Source organism: Bombina bombina, chromosome 1 (assembly GCF_027579735.1).
Source record: "Bombina bombina isolate aBomBom1 chromosome 1, aBomBom1.pri, whole genome shotgun sequence".
In the NCBI taxonomy this organism is placed as follows: domain Eukaryota; kingdom Metazoa; phylum Chordata; class Amphibia; order Anura; family Bombinatoridae; genus Bombina; species Bombina bombina.
This window is the reverse complement of record NC_069499.1, coordinates 41,572,570-41,596,778: the sequence shown is the minus strand read 5'-3', so window position 1 is coordinate 41,596,778 and position 24,209 is coordinate 41,572,570. Positions and strand designations below refer to the sequence as shown.

Sequence of the window (24,209 nt, the reverse complement as noted above, 5' to 3'; positions counted from 1 at the left end):
ACTAGAACCCCTGTAGTATTAGTTAAAGAGTCTCACAAACTAATTCCAGATAAAATGCCCTCTTTTCCTGTAATTTAACTCTTAAAATTGTGTTTTTCCAATGACCCCAGAGAGGATAATGTGCATCATCTAGAATTCCGAATTCTAACACTGCAGCATGCTACATAGTGATTGTTTGATCAGTGCAGCAGCATTTTTATATCTAATCCTTACTGACCAGAACAGAGGAGCTACAATGAACATTGTCATGAGGCTTTTTAAGGTAAATGACCCTCTGCCAAAACAGTACACAATTTGCTAACAAAAGAACTGTGTATAAGGACATATTACTACTTTTCTGTAGTGTCTCATTACAACCAGCTGAATGTAAATTCTTAAGATATTAATATCTTGTTTTACAATGGCCAAACTCTTCTCACCACTTTCCTTATCAGAAGGAGACACTTAAGGATTTATACTGAAGTAGATAAGACTGTTTTATTTTGCAGTAACGTCACATATTTTGAGGCTAATTAGGGACAGATATGTAGCAGGTTTAGCCTTTAGAAGCTGTGCACACTTTTAGAGAAATGACAGGAAAAGCAGAGAATATTTTTCTCTCTTTAGCTTCTCGGAATTAAAGGGACATTGTAATTGAAAAATGTGTGCCCTAATTCATCCTAGATAACTACAGGTAGAAAACCCTTTATCCAAACTGCTTGGGACCAACCAGTAAAGGTTTGGATTTAGGAATATTTGCTTCTTTAAAATTAGACAGTTGGGAGAGGACATGGAACCATTATCTTATGTCATTTAGGCAAATGTTATAATACAGCTGATACATGTAACTAAAGGTAGTTTTATATAATTTGTACTACTTTGGTGACTTACAGGCAGGGAAAACACTATTTTTTTGATAATTATATTAAAAAAATATATATATTTTTTTATATATATTAATTAAAAAGTTTGCGATTTTAGAATAAGTTTGGATTTTGCAATTTTCCGGATTTGGGAATATGAACCTGTATGAGTTTATTTATCTCTCACAAAGGGTTAACAGCTTGGGAGTAGGACAAAGCCAGTGATTGGTAGACTGGTTGTGTCCTGCTCAGGAGCTTAAAGGTGATGTATGTGTTTATCCCCTTTGCCGAATATAAACACATAGTTATCTTGGTTTACTAACACAAACAAATTGCACACAGTACTAATTAAAGCATATCTTAAAAATGTTCTTGTCCTTTTAAATGCTTTCATAACAATTTGTTTACAGAGATTTGCAGTGCAGATTCATTTAATAAATGACAATATTGTCCCTTTGAATTTCTTAAGATTTACATCAGAAGAAAACAAGTGTGTGTGTTTGTACACATAGATCTATTTCTAGGTAAGACTGAAGAGGTTACCTGTTTAATCTGATCAGATTCTGAGACTTGCGCAGCCATAATTTCTGTCACTTTAAGGACGAGTTACCTGTTAATGAAGCAGAGAAATCTCATATATATGTAAGGACAATGATTAGAATCAGTATTGCATCCCATAATAACATTGTATTGTATCTAAAGCTCTCCACTCCTGTGAGGTTATCTGTCGTCAGTATTGGAAGGTCCCTCAAATAATTTTATAAAGGTACACTTTAGCTTGAGAGCTGTTTATCTAGCTATACAGTGTTCTAGATGTAAAGGAGAGACACAACTAAGATTTTAATTCACTCTCTCATCCTTTCCCGCCTCGATTACTGCAACTCTGTCCTCTCTGGTCTCCCCAGCTGCCACCTAGCTCCTTTACAATCCATAATAAATGCCTCTGCCAGGCTCATCTTCCTTACTCGTCGCCCTTCATCTGCTGCACCTCTCTGCCAATCCCTTCACTGACTTCCTCTTACCAAAATTCTCACTCTGACATACAAAGCACCCAACTGCACTGCTCCCCCCTATATCGCAGACCTTGTCTCCAGATACTCTCCCTCCCGTCCCCTTCGCTCTGCTCATGACCTCCTACTCTCGTTACCTCATCACACTCCCGTTTACAGGACTTCTCCAGGCTGGCTCCCATCTTGTGGAACTCTCTGCCTCGCTCCACAAGACTCTCCCCTAGTTTTGAAAGCTTCAAGCGCTCTCTAAAGACTCTACTATTCAGGGATGCATACAACCTACACTAACCTTTCCTAATACCAGTTCCTCTCCTCCACTGCAATCCCCTGAACCCCCTTAGCATGTAAGCCTAAGAGTCCAGCTGTTTGTAGATCACCTTCTTAAGAGCTGACTACAACAGTGTGACTCTTGGCAGGGCCCTCTACCCATTTGATCCCTATAAATGTTTTGTTGTACTCCCCCTTTGTTTATAGCGCTGAGTAATCTGTTGGCGCTCTACAAATAACCGATAATAATAATAATAAAGATACATATGTTGCATTATAATGCTACAAAAAGCCCCCAAATATTTTGTGTGATTTCTCTCCGTGCCAGTGAGATTTTGATCCTCAGGCCCAAATTGTTGCAAGGAAAAGGAAAAATCAAGTAAGAAATCAGGGAAGTACAATGTAACAAAATATATATACAGTACCCAGCTTGAAAGGATATACTTTAAGGAGTTTTAAAACATGGCTCTCCAAATTACCTGGAGCCAAGATTCCGGTTCTTAGCAATTATTATTATTATTATTAATAATATTAACAGCACTAACAATAATATTCTTTATTTGCAAAGTACAGACAAATTCTGTACTGTACATAATGACAATAAGTCATATATAATTACAGATCCATAAAACAGATGCAACAAAACAAATAAAGGAGAGGAAGGGCCCTACAATCTACTGTATGAGAAGACTGTAGCGTGGGGTAGCTTGTAGCATGCTGACTGTAGTTGCAGCAGTGAAAGGTAGCTCAGAATGTATTTATGTCTGTTAGGATAAAGGGGATCTTACAGGAGAGATAAGGTAAGTCTGTCATAATAGAGTGCTTTAACCTAGGGCTTGATAGACCTGGGTGCCTTAAAATTAGGTCCTGGCGCCCTGGTTTGGTGCCAAGACACAACATCCATGGATGCCCCCCTCCCCCGACCCCGCTTTTCCCTTTTGACAGCCACAGCAAAAATTAAACCCTGTGAAGCTGGATCCTTTACAGGCCATGCAGCTCAGAACTATAAGTCCCACAATGCCACACAGCCAATGAGGGGGGGGGGCTTTGATCTATAGAAACGCTGCACTGTGTAGTGTGCTTGGGTCTCTGCAGTGTCAGTCTGCTGGAGACCAGGTGAACTATGAAATTGCTGCACTGGATATAAAGCTGATCACATCAGTAATGCTGTCTGAGTTTTGTCTGCAAAATGTATACTAAACATAAGCAACGCAAGTAATTTCAGTGTGACGGTGGCACCAGGCATGGGAAGTCTGTCTAGCCTGATGAGTTCTGCTTCAGAAGGATTAGCACTGGTTTCACAAACCACCCCATAGTAGCATAAGAGGTCTGTCCTCAGCTAAGTGACATTGTGAGGGCACTTTTCTGACAGCTACATTAGGTACACATTCACTTGCCACATGCTGTGCTGAATGCCAGTGTTAGGGAAAACACAGAGTACAAGTCAGGTGACCATGCATGTGGGACGCTGCAGGGGAAGGAACAATGGGCAAACTGCTAGCTAGGCTGTGGTAATTACCCCTGCGCAGACACTTACTTGCTGCCTTACCAGATTCCACAAGGCTGTTGCCACTGACAGCTCCTCAGTTTGCCAGAGATGTTGACACTTCTTGTTATTTTTTTATTTTTTTACAGGGTTTGATTTTTTTAAATATAATTTAACAGTTTCATTTGTTTGTTTTTTTGCTCACATCTTGTCAAATGTGATTTGAAATGCCATTACAATGACCTGCTCTGCACCCCGGGCCCCTGTCCTGTTACTGCCCAGATGCCATAGCATGCTCCTCTAGACTGTCACCTACCGTCCTCTATAAACTGACTATACCATACAGAGGGTGACTGTGTCTTGCTGCTCTACGGCCTGATCTCTAGGAGATGTGACATGTTGTACTAAAGGTTTTATATATGTGCAACAAATGAGGGAATTTACTTTGTGCCATATTTGCCATAGTTCTGTGTGTAAAGCTAAGATGCAATATATTTACATGTGAAACCCAGTTAAAACTTTATAGCTGTCATTAAACGTGTTTTACTAAAATAAATAGAGAAAAATAAAGATATTCGGATATGATTGTTTTAGTTGTTCATCTATACTTGTGTGTGTGCATTTGGGAAGCAGCTTCTGAAGAAGCAAAAACGGCAAAATGTTAAAATTTGGTAAAAGTATGCAAAGAAGACCAAGTGGCTGCCTTACAAATTTGATCAACTGAAGCTTCATTCTTAAAAGCCCAAGATGTGGCAACGGATCTAGTAGAATGAGCTGTAATTCTCTTAGGTGGAGACTGGCCCGCCTCCAAATCAGATTGATATTGTAGACACTTGGCCACTGAAAGCAGACAGTCAAACCAGTACTGAAACATATCAGCAGAGGTAATGGAATAGGAGTATAATGTTGATCTGTAAAGGGAGGCAGAAGATGAATCCCTGCGACCAAATTTAAAGAGAGCCTATGAGAAGATTTCCCAAAGGCGAAACATGGTGTCATAAAGGCAGTACTCCCTTAACTTCCCTCTGACAAGCACTGTACTATGTGGGGAACCAGGCTTCAAAATGCTCTGAAGCACCTATCACTGAAGAAATCAAGCATATCAAGCACCTCTAAAGGAGGCAAAGTTTAAACTGAGGTATGTATGAGGTGGGTGGGGTATTTATAGGCTTTGAGGTTTGGGAAACTTTGCCTCCTCCTGGTAGGAATGTATATCCCATACATAACAGCTCGTGGACTCTCCCCACCAATAAGAAAGAAAAAATGTTTTAACTGAATAAATACATGTGAAGAGGAATAATGAAGGCATGATATGTGAATTTGTCTGTTTTTTATTTTTATGTGGGGAGACGTCCCTAGAGATTTGAGAATTAATAACTTTTTATTGAATTTGAATAAATTGCTATTTAGCTTTTTAGATATAGAATCATTTCTCTCTCATTTCTTGCAACTTCCAGCTGTTAGTGCCATCCCTTCAAAATTCCGGTTTACTTTTTTCTACTTGGGAGGTGGTTAGGATTGCTACCCCAGCCATGTTTTCCTGGACACTTATGAGTTACACATGCTGCAGGGTGTGCAGGGAGGAACATGTATTACTGTTTCTGGACAGCACTATTCATATTCCTCCCTGCACACCCTGCAGCATGTGTAACTTATACGTGTCCTGTATTTTAAGGGACAGGTGGCAACCCTAGAGGTGGTAGTCATTTGGGGAGACATAGAAATTTTGAGTATTGCACAAATCCCTTTATATATTCCTTATAACCAGTAATTTCATGTGATCTTACATTGTCCTCTATCAAAGTCTCTTTTAAAGGGACATGAAACCTAATTTTCTTTTATTATTTAGAGAGAACATGCAATTTTAAACAATTTCCCAATTTACTTAGATTTTCTAATTTGTTCTGTTCTCTTGGTATCCTTTGTTGAAAAACATACCTAGGTAGGATACGGAGCTGCTGATTGGTGGCTGCACATATATGCTTCATGTTATTGGCTCACTCATGTGCATTGCTGTTTCTTCAACAAAAGGATACTAAGAGAATGAAGCAAATTAGATAATAGAAGTAAAATGTAAAGTTGTTTAAAAATGTTTTCTCTCGCTGAACAATGAACGAAAAATTGTGTTTCATGTCCCTTTAATCAGTCATTTAGTGCAAGGTTATGGTGACCTTGAAAATAAATGTCTACTCTTCTTAACAAGCTAACGTTTACATAGTGTTTTAGTGCTTCAAAAATTACTGAGTGAACCTCAGAGCCCCAAAGCAGTTCCTTAGCAACCCCTAACCCAACAGCAGAACTATGCAAAAAAGTGTCCACACTCCTCACCAGTACCATACAACGCCCAGAACCCTCAAACTCCAACCAAACACTGTATAACTGCAACTGCTGCCCTCTTCTCTACACCTTCCACTGACAGGGCTCTCATCAGTAATGTTGCAATATATAACAGCTGCTATACCACTGCCAAAATGTTGCTGTGGCCACAATATCACCTATCTCCATAGGTCACAAGGCAGCAGCAACACCAATGGGAACACGGACTCTCAGGGAGGGTGGCAAAAGCCAAACTATTATAAAAATCCCCTAACAATAAGATAATTGCGGCCACAATGGAATTGGTCAGCAAAATGTCAGGATGGATATATAGGCATTTTTTTGGCCTACTAAGGCAAGGCCTATGGTACCAGGATTTGAAGGGTATCAATTTTTGTTGAGTACTTCTGCTACTTCTATGGCAGAATGAATTCCCCACTGAGTCTTTCCAATTTTTTATTTATTACAAATTAGTGCTTCCTGGATATCTACTGGGAATGCATGACCTCTCCATGTGTCTGTAACTTCTATATGCGAAAAATACATGCAACAACTACAAGCTGAAATTGTTGGGGGAGGTTCAGGAGGCAGTGGTGTAAAGGGCTGCATAAAAACAAAACACACTACTAATGAAACACAGACACTCACTTAAAAGGTAAGTAAATGTAAATAATATGTTTACATTGTTCACACAGAAAGAGGGTTATTTGGACACTCACTTTTTAAAAGTTATTTTTCACCCAGAGTTGGACCTACAAAACCACCATCATGGTCCCATGATAAATTGCCTGCATGAACAACCCATCTTCTATGCAGTTGATGCCTTCATCCAGTGCAGAAGTGCTACTTTATAGTAAACAGCATCAGTAATGTAGCTGTGATCGGCCAAATAACCCTGTGACACACTTTAAAAACATTTCTCCAGCTAAGAAGGAGGAAAATGTTGCAGTTGGAGTGGAGGGTGTAAAAATCTGAGTAAAAAATAACTTTTAATAATATGAGTGCCCCATCAATAAGCCCATACTGCCCAATAACGTAAAATAAAATTGACACATTCTTGTATGTTTTACCTAACACCAGGATTTCCCCCAGGGTTCCATACTGCGCTGTATGAGGGCAAAGGTTTGAGAGGTATGTCACAGTGTTTTCCCCAGGACCTATGGCCACAACACCCAGATGATCTTATTGACTAGCGGTCTAATCTATTTTTCTCAATCTTTGTTGTAGAAATTATGTTTAACCTATTTACTAAGGGCAGCTACACAATGTGTAAAACCCTGTATGGCTAATTCGGGTGTATCCTGAAACCATAATGACCCCAGCGCAAAATATATATAGCTGCCTTGTATAACAGCAGTACAGTGAGGTACTGTTTATTCCCCACCGTGGTAAAGTTGGTTTGATGTTTGATATTTTACAGATTTTCGAACATTTAAAGCTCAATAGCACCTCAACGATAAGAGCTAGAAACCTTGTGTTAGTCTAGTTAAGACATAAAAAATGTGTACAACAATGCACAGGTCTTGTTTTCCCGACTCCAATCAAAAATAAACAATGGCAAAAGATATTGTTCTCAAGGTTGTGGACAATATGTGCACAGCCAATGAATGTTGCAAGGGAACGTCAACAAAGCGCATCACTACATTTTGGGCACAGTTTATAAATTCAAAAGCTCCCTGATCACATGACCTAGAAACTTCAACTCAATGTAGTATGTTTTAGAGATCTGGCCACACATTACACAGCACTTAGTTTAGCAAAAAACAGATGGACATGTTATTAATAAGCTGATATAGGTGCTAAAAAGGCTTTGAAATTCAATAGCTTCAAAGTCACATGACCTAGATAGTTCTAATCAAAATTGTATCCTTCAGATGGATGAGGTACACATTGCACAGCCTTTAGAATTACAAAAAAACTGATGCACATTTTATTAATAAGCTGATATAGGTGCTAAAAAGGCGTTGAAATTCAATAGCTTCAAGGTCACATGACCTAGGATGTTCAAATCAGTACAGTATCCTTCAGATGGATGGGCCACACATTGCACAGCATTTAGTTTTGAATAAATCTGATGCACATTTTATTAATAAGCTGATATAGGTGCTAAAAAGGCTTTGAAATTCAATAGCTTCAAAGTCACATGACCTAGGTTGGTCAAATCCATGTAGTATTCTTCTGAGGGATGGGCGACACATTGCACTGCCTTTAGAGTTGCAAAAAAACGATACACATTTTATTAATAAGCTGATATACAGTAAGTGCTAAAAAGGCTTTGAAATTCATTAGCTTCAAAGTCACATGACCTAGACAGTTCAAATCAAAATTGTATCTTTCACATGGATGGGACACACATTGCACAGACTTTATTTTTTTAAGGTTTTTTTTGGGTGGGTTTAATTTTTAGTTTAGGCTTCCTAAATAGAGCTAAATGTCCTTTCCAGGGCAATGCAATAGAGCTAAATGCCGTTTTACCACCTAGGTCATGTGACCTTGAAGCTATTGAATTTCAAAGCCTTTTTAGCACCTATATCAGCTTGGTAATAAAATGTGCATCCGTTTTTTGCAAAACTAAAGGTTGTGCAATATGTGGCCCACCCCTCTAAAGGACCAAATTGTTATTTGACTAACCTAGGTCATGTGACTTTGAAGCTATTGAATTTCAAAGCCTTTTTAGTACCTATATCTGCTTATTAATAAAATGTGTATCAGTTTTAGGCAACTCTAAAGATTGTGCAATGTGTGGGCCAACCCTCAGAAGAATACTTCATGGATTTGACCAACCTAAGTCATGTGAACATGAAGCTATTGAATTTCAGAGTCTTTTTTAGCCCCTATATCAGCTTATTAATACAATGTGTATCAGTTTTTTGCAACTCTAAAGGCTGTGCAATGGGTGGCCCATCCCTCAGAAGAATACTACATTGATTTGACCAACCTAGGCCATGTAACCTTGAAGCAATTGAATTTCAAAGCCTTTTAGCACCTATATCAGCTTATTAATAAAATGTGCATCAATTGTATTCAAAACTAAAAGCTGTGCAATGTGTGGCCCATCCATCTGAAGGATACTGTACTGATTTGAACAACGTAGGTCATGTGACCTTGAAGCTATTGAATTTCAAAGCCTTTTTAGCACCTATATCAGCTTATTAATAAAATGTGCATCAGTTTTTTGCTAAACTAAGTGCTGTGTAATGTGTGGCCAGATCTCTAAAACATACTACATTGATTTGAAGTTTCTAGGTCATGTGATCAGGGAGCTTTTAAATTTATTAACTGTGCCCAAAATGTAGTGATGCGCTTTGTTGACGTTCCCTTGCAACATCCATTGGCTGTGCTCTTATCGTTGAGGTGCTATTGAGCTTTGAATGTTCAAAAATCTGTCAAATATCGAACATCAAACCAACTTTACCACGGTTTATTACCCGTGTATTCCCAGCTCCACAACGTCTCAAGTCCCCGCACTCACCGCCCGGTCACACGCTGCTCACCTTGCCCCCTTGGAGGATCACGAGGATGCGCACTCACCAACAGTACATTCGTCACACTCAGACTAAAGCATACAGACCGTGGTCAATAAAAAAATATCTAAAGCGGTCACCATACCTAGAGCGTATAGTATTAGTGTTTTGTATTCCCCTTTATGGTGATTATGGTGTTTCTGTATTATTTTACCTCAACGAATCATCCGTATGCGAATCATCACATAGGTTTAACTCTGGTTACTAGGCACTCGCGGTCCTTCACTATCAACAGCCCCCCCGGAAACAACGAGTCAGTATAAGGTTCTCACCTGCTTTGGCACTGTTAGGCTCACATACAGGTACTACATATATTTGTTACAGAAAAGTGTTTTAATGCCTCATCTTTTTAGTGTATCCATCTGGATTCCAGCACCGAATTAACCTTTTTTAAAACTATAATTCCGGGTTTTCTCTGTGTCCACCAAATACAGCGGTGTAACATTTACACACACACTGTGAAGTCAGAAAATGCTGCCCCCCGGTCACGCTTATTGATATCACATATAGTGGCGCTGTCAGGCGGTAATAGTCACCCCGTGTGGGCACTAAGGAGCTTAGAGCAATAGTGACACTTGCTGGCGCTTAGTGACGTGCTGGCAGGTTACCTGAGCTGGGCTACTGTTTCCGCACGGACTGTTATTGGGTGCGGACATGTGACCGTTGTTGCAGTGTTTGGACAGCTCCCAGTAATCTCTGGTACCTTCACTGCCCTACCCATAGGCGGCTCCAGTTACCGGGAACTGCTGGTGACAAAGCTCCCTGAGCGGCTCTTATTTGTAACACCTGGCACCACGAGCAATGGCAGAGGAAGCTTCAGATATCAGCTTGGACTCGGTAGCCAGCTCCACAGCCAGTGATGTCCTGATCCGATCCACTAGCATCCACCGGGCATGGAGGGACGAGGCTGGGAGCCGAGCCCAGACAAAGAGTCCAGGGAGCCAGGCTGCGGGCACAGTGGGAAAGGCATGTGGTATTGGAAGTCAGACTGAGGGCAATAGGGGTAGCAGTATTGGGAGTCAGGCTGGAGGCACAGTGGGAATGGTAGGTTGGACTGGTAGCCAAGCTGAGGGCAATAGAGGTAGCAGTATGGGGAACCAGGCTGGAGGGACAGTAGAAAAGGTAGGGGGGGCTGGTAGCCAGGCTGAGGGCAGTAGGGGGAGCAAGGCTTTTGACAGTATGGGGAGCCTAGCTCAGGGTAGTAGGGGGTACCAGGCACGGAGTACTACAGATAAGGGAGGGAACCAGACAGCTGGGATGAGGGGACATACCTTGTTATCAGGGAGCCATCCTGGAAACAAACAAAAGAAGCTGGTGCACCTGCAAGGTACAGTGGGAAGGGGACTGACAGATGAGCTTTATCACCCCAGGGAATCAGCAAGTAAAGCAAATCCACAGATGGGTTCTCCCCATGCTAGAACAGAGGCTGGTGACAGTTATCTGAGAGTGTCAGAGAGAGGGATAGAGGAGGATAGATGCCCCAGATCAAACATTGGAGAGCCCCTAGATCACTTGCTTAACTCAGACAAGAACCGGGTGCATATCTCAGTGAAGCGACTCCGAGAGGTGACCTCCCCCCTTCACCATTTTGCTCTGAAGAAACATGAGGTTACATACATCCCCCCAGCATTGCCTGCTAATAAGTATCCTGCTGTCCAGTTCATTTCAAAAGATGACAAAACAGGTAAAAACAATATTGAATTATATAGCATATTGTATATATTAGCTGTCATAAATATATGTGTTAATTAAACACAGGGTCTTGTTCATATAATAACACTGTATTTTGTTACATAATTGTATTCACACGACCCAGCCGTGCCTCTGCTGCTGCTGCTGTTTGGATCACTGCCTGTTTCTGCTCAGGACTAGCATTTCTTCACTGCTCCTGAACAGTACGTTAAAGGGACAGTCTACACCAGAATTTTTATTGTTTTAAAAGATAGATAATCCCTTTATTACCCATTCCCCAGTTTTGCATAACCATTATAACCACAGTTATAATAATATACTTTTATCCTCTGTGATTATCTTGTATCTAAGCCTCTGCAAACTGCCCCTTTTTTCAGTTCTTTTGACAGACTTGCAGTCTAGCCAATCAGTGCCTGCTCCCAGATAACTTCTCGTGCACGAGCACAGTGTTATCTATATGAAATACGTGAACTAACAGCCTCTAGTGGTGAAAAACTGTTAAAATGCAATCTGAAAGAGGTGGGCTTCAAGGTCTAAGAAATTAGCATATGAACCTCCTAGGTTAAGCTTTCAACTAAGAATACCAAGAGAACAAAGCAAAATTGGTGATAAAAGTAAATTGGAAAATTGTTTAAAATTACATGCTCTATCTGAATCATGAAAGTTTATTTTGGCCTAGACTGTCCCTTTAACTACGTGTTTAATCATTTGTGGGAATTGAACACATAGGGCTAGATTACAAGTGGAGCGGTATTTTTAACTTTTGCTATATCGAAAATTCAGCTAGAATTAAGATTTCTGCTATATTTGGGTTGCACTCATATTACAAGCAGTGTTAATTTTGACGGCAAATTTCAATTTAGTCTTAGTTTTAGTCTTTTGACTAAAATGCCATTTTAGTTTTAGTCGTATTTTAGTCATCTGAATTGTTTTAGTTTTAGTCTAGTTTTAGTCGACTGAATTTTCAGTACATTTTAGTCGACTAAATCCCAGTAGATTATAGTCAACTAAAATCTAAGGGGTTTAGTTAAAGTGTAATGCGTTATTTAAGCATTTCTCTATCATTTGCAAACTGATTATATACTCCAGGAGTAAACATAATACCTGTTAATATTTATGGTATTAAGGTTTAAACATGCAATACAGACAGATTTAGCCGTTGTGATATGTAACATCTTTATTAAACTTACAATTAAATAAAACCAAGTTTCATAAAAAAACAGAAGTGCAACTTTAAAATATAGAAAAAACAAACTGTAAACTGTATTGGCTAAATTGAACATATTACCCAATATAAAACCTTTAACAGTTCTCTGTTAATAATTAAAACAAGTATCAAGTAACTCAACACAACAAAAAGTTTCTGCAGCTAGCACAGGCACAGCATAACTTAAACCCATACTTGTGGGTTATGCTTATTTCTATAGGAAGAATCAATTGATTGTTCACAGATTCGAAAAAGTTTCGGCAACGATATTAGCACTGCTCTAGAACTTCCAAACTCATTATATACTCCTGGAGTAAAGGTTTATTAACCTGTTTTTATTTATGGTATTAAGGTTTGAACATGCAATACAGATTTAACAGATTTAACTGTTGTGGTATATAACATGTCTTTATCTTAAAATTTAATAAAATTAAGTTTTGTAAATTTTACAAAAGAGCAGTAATTAGATATGGATTGATTATAACAACTTGCGTAAAATGTTTTTGTCAGCAAATTTTGATTTAGTTTTAGTCATAGTCTTTTGACTAAAATGTCATTTTGATTTAGTTTTAGTCATAGTCTTTTGACTAAAATGTCATTTTAGTTTTAGTCATCAGAATTTCTTTAGTTTTATAGTCATTTTAGTCTAGTTTTAGTCGACTAAAATAACACTGATTACAAGTTGAAAGTAAACATTTTTTTGCTCTAGTGGTAACCCGACTAGTGCAAATAGCCTAACTTAGAATAGTGCGTGCACATTCACGTATTCCTCCATAGAAGTCATAGGAGAGAAAAACTAATATCCCACTCTTTTCTCAAACACCATCACATATTCATATTTTCATATTGGGTTAGCGCTAATGAGACTATTTATTATTCCAATGTACTTGACGTAACAGAATATGTTCTATTTATTCATAAATAAATATGTCTACATATATCTGATGTCTTTTTTAAAATAAATATATATTTATACCTATATAGATGATATATGTATAGATATATAAAATAAATATATATAGGAATATCTATTTAGAAATACTTAAAGTGAAGGTAAAGTTTGGGATGTAAAAACTGATATTGAGAATGCTTTTGCAGTCTTAAACACAGTCGCTAAGTTTTTTTTTCCAATAAATTTATTGTTTACATGATTTATATACCTATATCTTTTTGCTCGTTGCCTTGCGATTCTCCTCCCATTACTAATTTCCGGATTTCTTAGGCAGTGACGTATAGAGCGGTCCCACCTGCTCTATACGTGTCTACTAGGCTCGTGCACATCGAGCATCTAACAACGGCGCATGCGCATCCTAACTTCAGTCTCACATTTGCGCATGCGTTAGTCATGGTCATCGCCCCCAGCAGCAAATGTTTCTACTTTTTTGCCGTTTGCGATCCTATGCAGTGGAAACTATGACTGGCAAATGATTGGGGTAATGCGCATGCGCTAACCGTGGACGCGCTCGCTTTGCTAGTATAAACTACTAAAACTTAGGCATGCGCAGAAGTAACCATCCAATGATTACGTCAATTGACGGCCGCCTAACGGCCAAAGAATCAATTGGATGTTTAAACAACGTGACCGTTGTTTAGAAAAAAAAAAAAAATATCGGGTTGATTATAGAATAGCGGATTCGATGCAAAATGTATCAAATATCGAAGGTAATATTGAACTTTAGAAATATTGATGAATGAACATCATATTTATTTGAGTTCATATATTCATTGATGTATTGCAGAGTAGTTTGGTTTACCTTCACTTTAAATAAAACAAAACATATTCTGCTATGTACAGAACACAGGATTGTGAAATATTTACTGTAAATACAAAGTTTTCAAAATAAATAAATATGTATATTGCATAGGGTGACCACATTGCCACTTTAAAAAGGGACACATGAAAAATGCATATGTCCGGGTTCTTATGCAAAACATTTATTTAAACAGCCCTGACATGCATTTTTCATATGTGTCCTTTTTAAAGCGGCAATATGGTCACTTTAAAATTGCATAAATATGGGTTTACATAATTTCACATACTTAACCCCTTAACATACTCAAACCCCAGAGGACGTACCCAGCACGTTACTTGGTCGTTAAGTGACATTCAATGGAGGATGTGCCTGGCACGTCCTCTGGGGTTTGAAGCTCTGGAAGGGATCCTGATTGCTTCCAGCAGCTTTTAAGGTATTGCAGTGATGCCTCGATATTGAAGCATCACTGCAATACCTTTTTTGGCACACCGATGCAGAGAGAGCCACTCTGTGGCCCTCTCTTCATCGGCCAGCAATGGTGCCGATTGTTGGTGGGTGGGAGCAGCTGCAGGGAGGTGGGTGGGCGGCCCATTGCTGGGAATCTTCCGGCCAGCAACGGGAAAGATTGCCGGGTGCGCGCAGAAGTGTGCACCCGCAATCCAGTACTTACAAATTTTAAAGTGGTGGGAGAGGGTGCTGGGTGGCGATTGTGGGTGGGAGAGAAGGGGGAAAATAATTTTTCAAAATAGGTCTGGGAGTGGGAGGGGGTAGGGTATGGAGGGGGGCAGCTACACTACAGAAAAATAGTGGATAATTAAAAAAAAAATAAAAATACACATTTAAATGCAAAGTGGGTACTGGCAGACAGCTTCCAGTACCCAAAATGGCGGAAAATAGTGGGGGGGGGGAGGGTTAGAGAGCTCTTTGGGCGGGATTAATGAGGTTGGGGGCTAAGGGGGGATCCTACATAGCAGAATATATATTTAAAAACAAACAAATAACAAAAAGCCTTTTATTTTAGTACAGGCAGACTTTCTGCCAGTAATTAAGATGGTGGGGACAATTGTGGGAGAGGGATGAGAGCTGTTTGGGAGGGATCAGGGGGTGGGATGTGTCAGCTGGGAGGCTGATCTCTACACTAAATCTAAAATAGACCCTTCAAGCTCCCTACAAGCTACCTAATTAACTCCGTCACTGCTGGGCATAATACAAGTTAGAAAAAGTGTTGTTCTTTTTCCATTTTTTTCATCATATTTTATATATTTTTTTTTATAGTAAATTATAAGATATGATGAAAATAATGGTATCTTTAGAAAGTCCATTTAATGGCGAGAAAAACTGTATATAATGTGTGTGAGTACAGTAAATGAGTAAGAGGAAAATTACACCTAAACACAAACACCGCAGAAATGTAAAAATAGCCTTGGTCCCAAACGGTCAGAAAATGGAAAAGTGCTGTGGTCACTAAGGGGCTAAAGGGGCATGAAACCCATATTTTTTTCATGTAATTGGCAAGAGTCCCATGAGCTAGTGACATATGGGATATACAATCCTACCAGGAGGGGCAAAGTTTCCCAAACCTCAAAATGCCTATAATACACCCCTCACCACACCCACAATTCAGTTTAACGAATAGACAAGTAATGGGGTGATAAAGAAAGGAGTTAAAAGCATCAAAAAAGGAATTTGGAAATAATTGTGCTTTATACAAAAAATCATAACCACCATAAAAAGGGTGGGCCTCATGGACTCTTGCCAATATGAAAGAAATGAATTTATCAGGTAAGTTCTTACATAAATTATGTTTTCTTTCATGTAATTGGCAAGAGTCCATGAGCTAGTGACGTATGGGATAGCAATACCCAAGATGTGGAACTCCACACAAGCGTCACTAGAGAGGGAGGTATAAAATAAAAACAACCATTTTCCACTGAAAAAATTAAATCCACAACCAAAAATATAAGGTTTTTTTTCTCATAGTTGAAAAGAAAAAAGTTAAACATAAGCAGAGAAATCAAACTGAAACAGCTGCCTGAAGAACTTTTTCTACCAAAAACGGCTTCCGAAGAAGCAAATACATCAAAATGGTAGAATTTAGTAAATGTATGCAAAGAAGACCAAGTTGCTGCTTTGCAAATCTGATCAACTGAAGCTTCATTCTTAAAAGCCCACAAAGTAGAGACTGATCTAGTAGAATGAGCTGTAACTCTCTGAGGTGGGGCCTGACCCGACTCCAAATAAGCCTGATTAATCAAAAGCTTTAACCGAGATGCCAAGGAAACGGCAGAAGCCTTCTGCCCTTTCCTAGAACCAGAAAAGATAACAAATAAACTAGAAATCTTCTTGAAATCTTTAGTAGCTTCAACATAATATTTCAAAGCTCTTACCACATCCAAAGAATGTAAGGATCTCTCCAAAGAATTCTTAGGATTAGAACACAAAGAATTCAGTTTTTACAAACTTTGCCTCCTATGGAGGTGGTGAAGTAAGTTTGTGCTAAGATTTCTACGTTGATATGCACTTCTCAGCAGTTTGAAGCCTGATTCCTCTCAGAGTACAGCGAATGTCAGAGGGATGTGAAGGGAGTATCACCTATTAAATACAATGGTTTTCCTCACTGGAGATCTATTTTATAGGTTCTCTGTTATCGGTCGTAGAGATTCATCTCCTACCTCCCTTATTCAGATCGACGATATACTCTCATATTCCATTACCTCTACTGATAACTGTTTCAGTACTGGTTTGGCTATCTGCTATATGTGGATGGGTGTCTTTCGGTATGTATGTTTTCTTTCTAAATATATGTATTGTACTTATATTTGCCATGAGTCAGGTTTATGTATATTTCCTTTTGCAGACTGTCCGTTTCATATTTGGGAAAAGCATTTTTTAGGAATTTTTTTTTTCTTACCTGGGGTATAGTCTTTTTTCAAATTGACTGTTTTTCCATTAAATTTTGCGGGCAAAATTAGGCTCGCGAGGGCGCAAAATGCCAAAGTATATTGCGTCATTCTTGGCGAGAGATTTTTTTTGGCGCAAAGTTACGTTAGATGACGCAAAATTCGTAATTTCTAGTGTCTTAGTTGACGCCGAGTTCCTTTCACAAGGTTACGTCTTCAATGACGCGAGTGTGTCATTTCCGGATGTTTTAGCACCAACAAATTTTTTATTTGCGTTGTGCGTCATACTTGGCGCCAAATATTTTCATTATTTAAAACCCCATTCCTATATGTCTCTTGCCTTTTTCTTTATCAGAAGGCTATGCTGTTTGCATTTTTTTCCCATTCCTGAAATTGCCATATAAGGAAATTGATAATTTTGCTTTATATCAGTGTTAATTTCGTCGACTAAAACTAGACTAAAATGACTATAAAACTAAAGAAATTCTGATGACTAAAATATGACTAAAACTAAAATGACTTTTTAGTCAAAAGACTATCGGCTAGATTTAGAGTTTGGCGGCCAAAGGGGTGCGTTAGCTACGCATGCTTTTTTCTCCCGCACCTTTTAAATACCGCTGGTATTTAGAGTTCACAGAATGGCTGGGTTTTCAGTGCGTTAGGCTCCAAAAAGGGAGAGTAGAGCATAATTTAACGCCACTGCAACTCTAGATACCAGCGGTGCTTACGGACGCGGCCAGCTTCAAAAACGTGCTCGTGCACGATATCCCCATAGAAAACAATGGGGCAGTTTGAGCTGAAAAAAAACCTAACACCTGCAAAAATGCAGCGTTTAGCTCTTAACGCAGCCTCATTGTTTTCTATGGGGAAACACTTCCTACGTCTGCACCTAACACTCTAACATGTACCCCGAGTCTAAACACCCCTAACCTTACACTTATTAACCCCTAATCTGCCGCCCCCGCTATCGCTGACCCCTGCATATTATTATTAACCCCTAATCTGCCGCTCCCTACACCGCCGCAACATACATTATAGTTATGTACCCCTAATCTGCTGCCCCTAACACCGCCGACCCCTATATTATATTTATTAACCCCTAATCTGCCCCTCACAACGTCGCCGCCAGCTACCTATAATAATTAACCCCTAATTTGCCGATCGGAGCTCACCGCTACTATAATAAATGTATTAACCCCTAAAGCTAAGTCTAACCCTAACACTAACACCCCCCTAAGTTAAATATAATTTTTATCTAACAAAATAAATTAACTCTTATTAAATAAATTATTCCTATTTAAATCTAAATACTTACCTGTAAAATAAACCCTAATATAGCTACAATATAAATTATAATTATATTGTAGCTATTTTAGGATTAATATTTATTTTACAGGCAACTTTGTATTTATTTTAACCAGGTACAATAGCTATTAAATAGTTAATAACTATTTAATAGTTACCTAGTTAAAATAATTACAAAATTACCTGTAAAATAAATCCTAACCTAAGTTACAATTAAACCTAACACTACACTAGCAATAAATTAATTAAATAAAATACCTACAATTATCTACAATTAAACCTAACACTACACTATCAATAAATACATTAAATACAATTCCTACAAATAAATACAATTAAATAAACTAACTAAAGTACAAAAAATAAAAAAATATTTACAAACATTAGAAAAAAATTACAACAATTTTAAACTAATTACACCTACTCTAAACCCCCTAATAAAATAACAAAGACCCCCAAAATAAAAAAATGCCCTACCCTATTCTAAATTACAAAAGTTCAAAGCTCTTTTACCTTACCAGCCCTTAAAAGGGCCCTTTGCGGGGCATGCCCCAAAGAATTCAGCTCTTTTGCCTGTAAAAAAAAAACATACAATACCCCCCCCCCCAACATTACAACCCACCACCCACATACCCCTAATCTAACCCAAACCCCCCTTAAATAAACCGAACACTAAGCCCCTGAAGATCTTCCTACCTTGTCTTCACCATGCCAGGTATCACCGATCGTTCCAGGCTCCAAAATCTTCATCCAAGCCCAAGCGGGGGCTAGACATCCATCATCCGGCTGAAGTCTTCTATCAAGCGACGGCTGGAAAATTCTGATTGGCTGATGGAATCAGCCAATCAGAATCAAGTTCAATCAGATTGAGCTCGCATTCTATTGGCTGTTCCGATCAGAATTTTCCTACCTTAATTCCGATTGGCTGATAGAATCCTATCAGCCAATCGGAATTCGAGGGACGCCATCTTGGATGACGTCCCTTAAAGGAACCGTCATTCGTCGGGAAGTCGTCGGAAGAAGAAGATGGGTCCGCGGTGGAGGTCTTCAAGATGGAGCCGGTCGTCATCGGATGAAGATAGAAGATGCCGCTTGGAAGAAGATGGTTGCCGGTCCGGATCTACTCTTCTTCCCGGATAGGATGAAGACTTTGGAGCCTCTTCTGGACTTCTTCAGCCGTCTCTTGATAGAAGACTTCAGCCGGATGATGGATGTCTAGCCCCCGCTTGGGCTTGGATGAAGATTTCGGAGCCTGGAACGATCGGTGATACCTGGCATGGTGAAGACAAGGTAGGAAGATCTTCAGGGGCTTAGTGTTAGGTTTATTTAAGGGGGGTTTGGGTTAGATTAGGGGTATGTGGGTGGTGGGTTGTAATGTTGGGGGGGGGGGGTATTGTATGTTTTTTTTTACAGGCAAAAGAGCTGAGTTCTTTGGGGCATGCCCCGCAAAGGGCCCTTTTAAGGGCTGGTAAGGTAAAAGAGCTTTGAACTTTTGTAATTTAGAATAGGGTAGGGCATTATTTTATTTTGGGGGTCTTTGTTATTTTATTAGGGGGCTTAGAGTAGGTGTAATTAGTTTAAAATTGTTGTAATTTTTTTCTAATGTTTGTAAATATTTTTTTATTTTTTGTAATTTAGTTAGTTTATTTAATTGTATTTATTTGTAGGAATTGTATTTAATTTATTTATTGATAGTGTAGTGTTAGGTTTAATTGTAGATAATTGTAGGTAGTTTAATTTATTTATTGATAGTGTAGTGTTAGGTTTAATTGTAACTTAGGTTAGGATTTATTTTACAGGTAATTTTGTAATTATTTTAACTAGGTAGCTATTAAATAGTTATGAACTATTTAATAGCTATTGTACCTGGTTAAAATAATTACAAAGTTGCCTGTAAAATAAATATTAATCCTAAAATAGCTAAGATATAATTATAATTTATATTGTAGCTATATTAGGATTTATTTTACAGGTAAGTATTTAGATTTAAATAGGAATAATTTATTTAATAAGACTTAATTTATTTCGTTAGATAAAAATTATATTTAACTTAGGGGGGTGTTAGTGTTAGGGTTAGACTTAGCTTTAGGGGTTAATCCATTTATTAGAGTAGCAGTGAGCTCCGGTCAGCAGATTAGGGGTTAATACTTGAAGTTAGCTGTCGGCGATGTTAGGGAGGGCAGATTAGGGGTTAATACTATTTATTATAGGGTTATTGAGGCGGGAGTCAGGCGGATTAAGGGTTAATAAATTTATTATACTAGCGGTGAGCTCCGGTTGGCAGATTAGGGGTTAATTATTGTAGGTAGCTGGCGGCGACGTTGTGGGGGGCAGATTAGGGGTTAATAAATATAATATAGGGGTCGGCGGTGTTAGGGGCAGCAGATTAGGGGTACATAGGGATAACGTAGTTGGCGGCGGTGTACGGAGCGGAAGATTAGGGGTTAAAAAATTTAAATATAGTGGCGGCGATGTGGGGGGACCTCGGTTTAGGGGTACATAGGTAGTTTATGGGTGTTAGTGTACTTTAGAGCACAGTAGTTAAGAGCTTTATAAACCGGCGTTAGCCCAGAAAGCTCTTAACTACTGACTTTTTTCTGCGGCTGGAGTTTTGTTGTTAGATTTCTAACGCTCACTTCAGCCACGACTCTAAATACCAGCGTTAGAAAGATCCCATTGAAAAGATAGGATACGCAATTGACGTAAGGGGATCTGCGGTATGGAAAAGTCGCGTCTGGAAAGTGAGCGTTAGACCCTTTAATGACTGGCTCCAAATACCAGAGGGCGGTAAAAACCAGCGTTAGGAGCCTCTGACGCTGGTTTTGACGGCTACCGCCCAACTCTAAATCTAGGCCTATGACTAAAACTAAATCAAAATGACATTTTAGTCAAAAGACTATGACTAAAACTAAATCAAAATTTGCTGACAAAAACATTTTATGCAAGTTGTTATAATCAATTCATATCTAATTACTGCTCTTTTGTAAAATTTACGAAACTTAATTTTATTAAATTTTAAGATAAAGACATGTTATATACCACAACAGTTAAATCTGTTAAATCTGTATTGCATGTTCAAACCTTAATACCATAAATAAAAACAGGTTAATAAACCTTTACTCCAGGAGTATAAAATGAGTTTGGAAGTTCTAGAGCAGTGCTAATATCGTTGCCGAAACTTTTTCGAATCTGTGAACAATCAATTGATTCTTCCTATAGAAATAAGCATAACCCACAAGTATGGGTTTAAGTTATGCTGTGCCTGTGCTATCTGCAGAAACTTTTTGTTGTGTTGAGTTACTTGATACTTGTTTTAATTATTAACAGAGAACTGTTAAAGGTTTTATATTGGGTAATATGTTCAATACAGCCAATACAGTTTACAGTTTTTTTTTTATATATTTTAAAGTTGCACTTCTGTTTTTTTATGAAACTTGGTTTTATTTAATTGTGAGTTTAATAAAGATGTTACATATCACAACAGCTAAATCTGTGTCTATATTGCATGTTTAAACCTTAATACCATAAATATTAACAGGTATTATGTTTACTCCTGGAGTATGTAATCAGTTTGCAAATGATAGAGAAATGCTTAAATAATGCATTACACTTTAACTAAACCCCTTAGATTTTAGTTGACTAAAATCTACTGGGATTTAGTCAACTAAAATCTACTGAAAATTCAGTCGATTAAAACTAGACTAAAACTAAAACAATTCAGATGACTAAAATACGACTAAAACTAAAATGGCATTTTAGTCAAAAGACTAAAACTAAGACTAAATTGAAATTTGCTGTCAAAATTAACACTGCTTTATATGTTGTTTTTTTCTCTTACTTTTGCAAGATGTCTCAATCTGATCCTGTCTCAGAAACCACTGTTGGAACCCTGCTGCCTGATAACAGTTCTACCAAAGCTAAGTGCATTTGTTGTAAATTTGTGTAGATTATATCTCCAGCTGTGGTATGTAATAGTTGTCATGTTAAGCTTTTACATGCAGAGAATGTGTCCATCAGTAATAGTACATTGCCTGTTGTTCCTTCAACATCTAATGTACAAGATCTACCTGTGAATTTAAAAGATTTTATTGCTGATGCAATTCAGAAGGCTTTGTCTGCCATCCCGCCTTCTAATAAACATAAAAGGTCTTTTAAAACTTCTCATAAAGTTGATGAAATTTCAAATGACAGACAACATACTGAATTATCCTCCTCTGACGAGGATCTATCGGATTCAGAAGATCCTTCCTCAGATATTGACACTGACAAATCTACTTATTTAAAATGGAGTATATTAATTCTTTGTTAAAAGAAGTGTTGATTACATTGGATATTGAGGACTTGAATCCTATCTAAGGAAAGCCTATTTATATTCTGGTCATCTGCTCAGGCCTGCAATTTCTTTGGCTGATGTTGCAGCTGCATCAACTTTTTGGTTGGAAAGTTTAGCGCAACAGGAAATGTATACTGATTTGTCTAGCATTGTTCGCTTGCTTCAACATGCTAATCATTTTATTTGTGATGCCATTTTTGATATCATCAAAATTGATGTTAGAAGATTTTTTCTCTCACGCATCCCAGCAAATCCAGTAAAGGCTCAGGCTTTCCTGAAGTGTGTTTCAGACCTGGAGCTTTCAGGGGTAATCATACCAGTTTCGTTTCAGGAACAGGGTCTGGGGTTTTATTCAAATCTATTCATTGTCCCAAAGAATAAAAATTCATTCAGGCCAGTTCTGGATCTGAAAATTTTGAATCGTTATGTAAGAGTGCCAACTTTCAAAATGGTGACTATAAGGATTATTCTGCCTTTTGTTCAGCAAGGGCATTATATGTCCACAATAGACTTACAAGATGTATATCTTCATATTCCGATTCATCTAGATCATTATCAGTTTCTGAGATTCTCTTTTCTAGACAAGCATTACCAATTTGTCGCTCTTCCATTTGGCCTAGCAACAGCTCCAAGAATCTTTTCAAAAGATCTCGGTGCCCTACTCTCTGTAATCAGAGAATGGGGTATTGGGGTGTTTTCTTATTTGGACGATATCTTGGTACTAGCTCAGTCTTTACATTCTGCAGAATCTCACACGAATCAACTAGTGTTGTTTCTTCAAAGACATGGTTGGAGGATCATTTTACCAAAAAGTTCTTTGATTCCTCAGACAAGGGTCACCTTTTTAGGTTTCCAGATAGATTCAGTGTCCGTGACTCTGTCTCTAACAGACGAGAAGATTAAAATTGGTTTCAGCTTGTCGGAACCTTCAGTCTCAATTATTCCCTTCAGTAGCTATGTACATGGAAGTTTTAGGTGTCTTGACTGCAGCATCGTACGCGATCCCCTTTGCTCGTTTTCACATGAGACTTCTCCAGCTTTGTATGCTGAACCAGTGGTGCAGGGATTATACAAATATATCACAATTAATATCCTTAAATCCCAATGTTCGACTATCTCTGACTTGGTGATTAGATCACCATCGTATAGTTCTAGGGGCCTCATTTGTTCGTCCAACCTGGACTGTAATCACTACAGAAGCAAGTCTTTCAGGTTGGGGAGCTGTCTGGGGATCTCTGCCAGCACAAGGAATTTGGAAATCTCAAGAGGCGAGATTACCAATCAATATTTTGGAACTCTGTGCGATTTTCAGGGCTCTTCAGGTGTGGCCTCTGTTGAAGAGAGAACCATTCATTTGTTTTCAGACTGACAATATAACAACTGTGGCATATGTCAATCATCAGGATGGGACTCACAGTCCCCAAGTTATGAAAGAAGTGTCTTGGATACTTGCTTGGGCAGAATCCAGGTCTTGTCTAATTTCTGCGGTTCATATCCCAGGTATAGACAATTGGGAAGCGGATTATCTCAGCCGTCAGACTTTACATCCGGGGGAGTTGTCCCTTTATCCGGA

General features: G+C 38.5%; 2 protein-coding genes across 4 annotated transcripts in view; one reads left to right on the top strand and one right to left on the bottom strand.

Annotated features, from left to right (window-relative positions):
* The window catches only part of TIMM9 (translocase of inner mitochondrial membrane 9), a 28,103-nt gene extending 18,645 nt beyond the window's left edge, over nucleotides 1–9,458 (bottom strand). Inside the window, exons 1-2 of one of the 3 annotated variants that reach the window (XM_053697312.1) lie at nucleotides 9,416–9,458; nucleotides 1,386–1,452 (exon numbers count right to left, since the gene is read on the bottom strand). In XM_053697312.1, coding sequence (XP_053553287.1) covers nucleotides 1,386–1,424 — 39 coding nt within the window. In that variant the 5' untranslated portion in view covers nucleotides 1,425–1,452; nucleotides 9,416–9,458. Of the gene's footprint in view, nucleotides 1–1,385; nucleotides 1,453–5,543; nucleotides 5,612–9,393 lie in introns of those variants that run through there. The other 2 variants (XM_053697313.1, XM_053697314.1) reach the window with 2 other exon arrangements.
* Nucleotides 9,459–10,107: 649 nt separating this feature from the next.
* KIAA0586 (KIAA0586 ortholog) overlaps nucleotides 10,108–24,209 on the top strand; it is a 307,808-nt gene continuing 293,706 nt past the window's right edge. Inside the window, exon 1 of the mRNA XM_053705342.1 lies at nucleotides 10,108–11,129. Within this exon, the coding sequence (XP_053561317.1) occupies nucleotides 10,247–11,129 (883 nt within the window). The 5' untranslated portion in view covers nucleotides 10,108–10,246. The remainder of the gene's footprint in view (nucleotides 11,130–24,209) is intronic.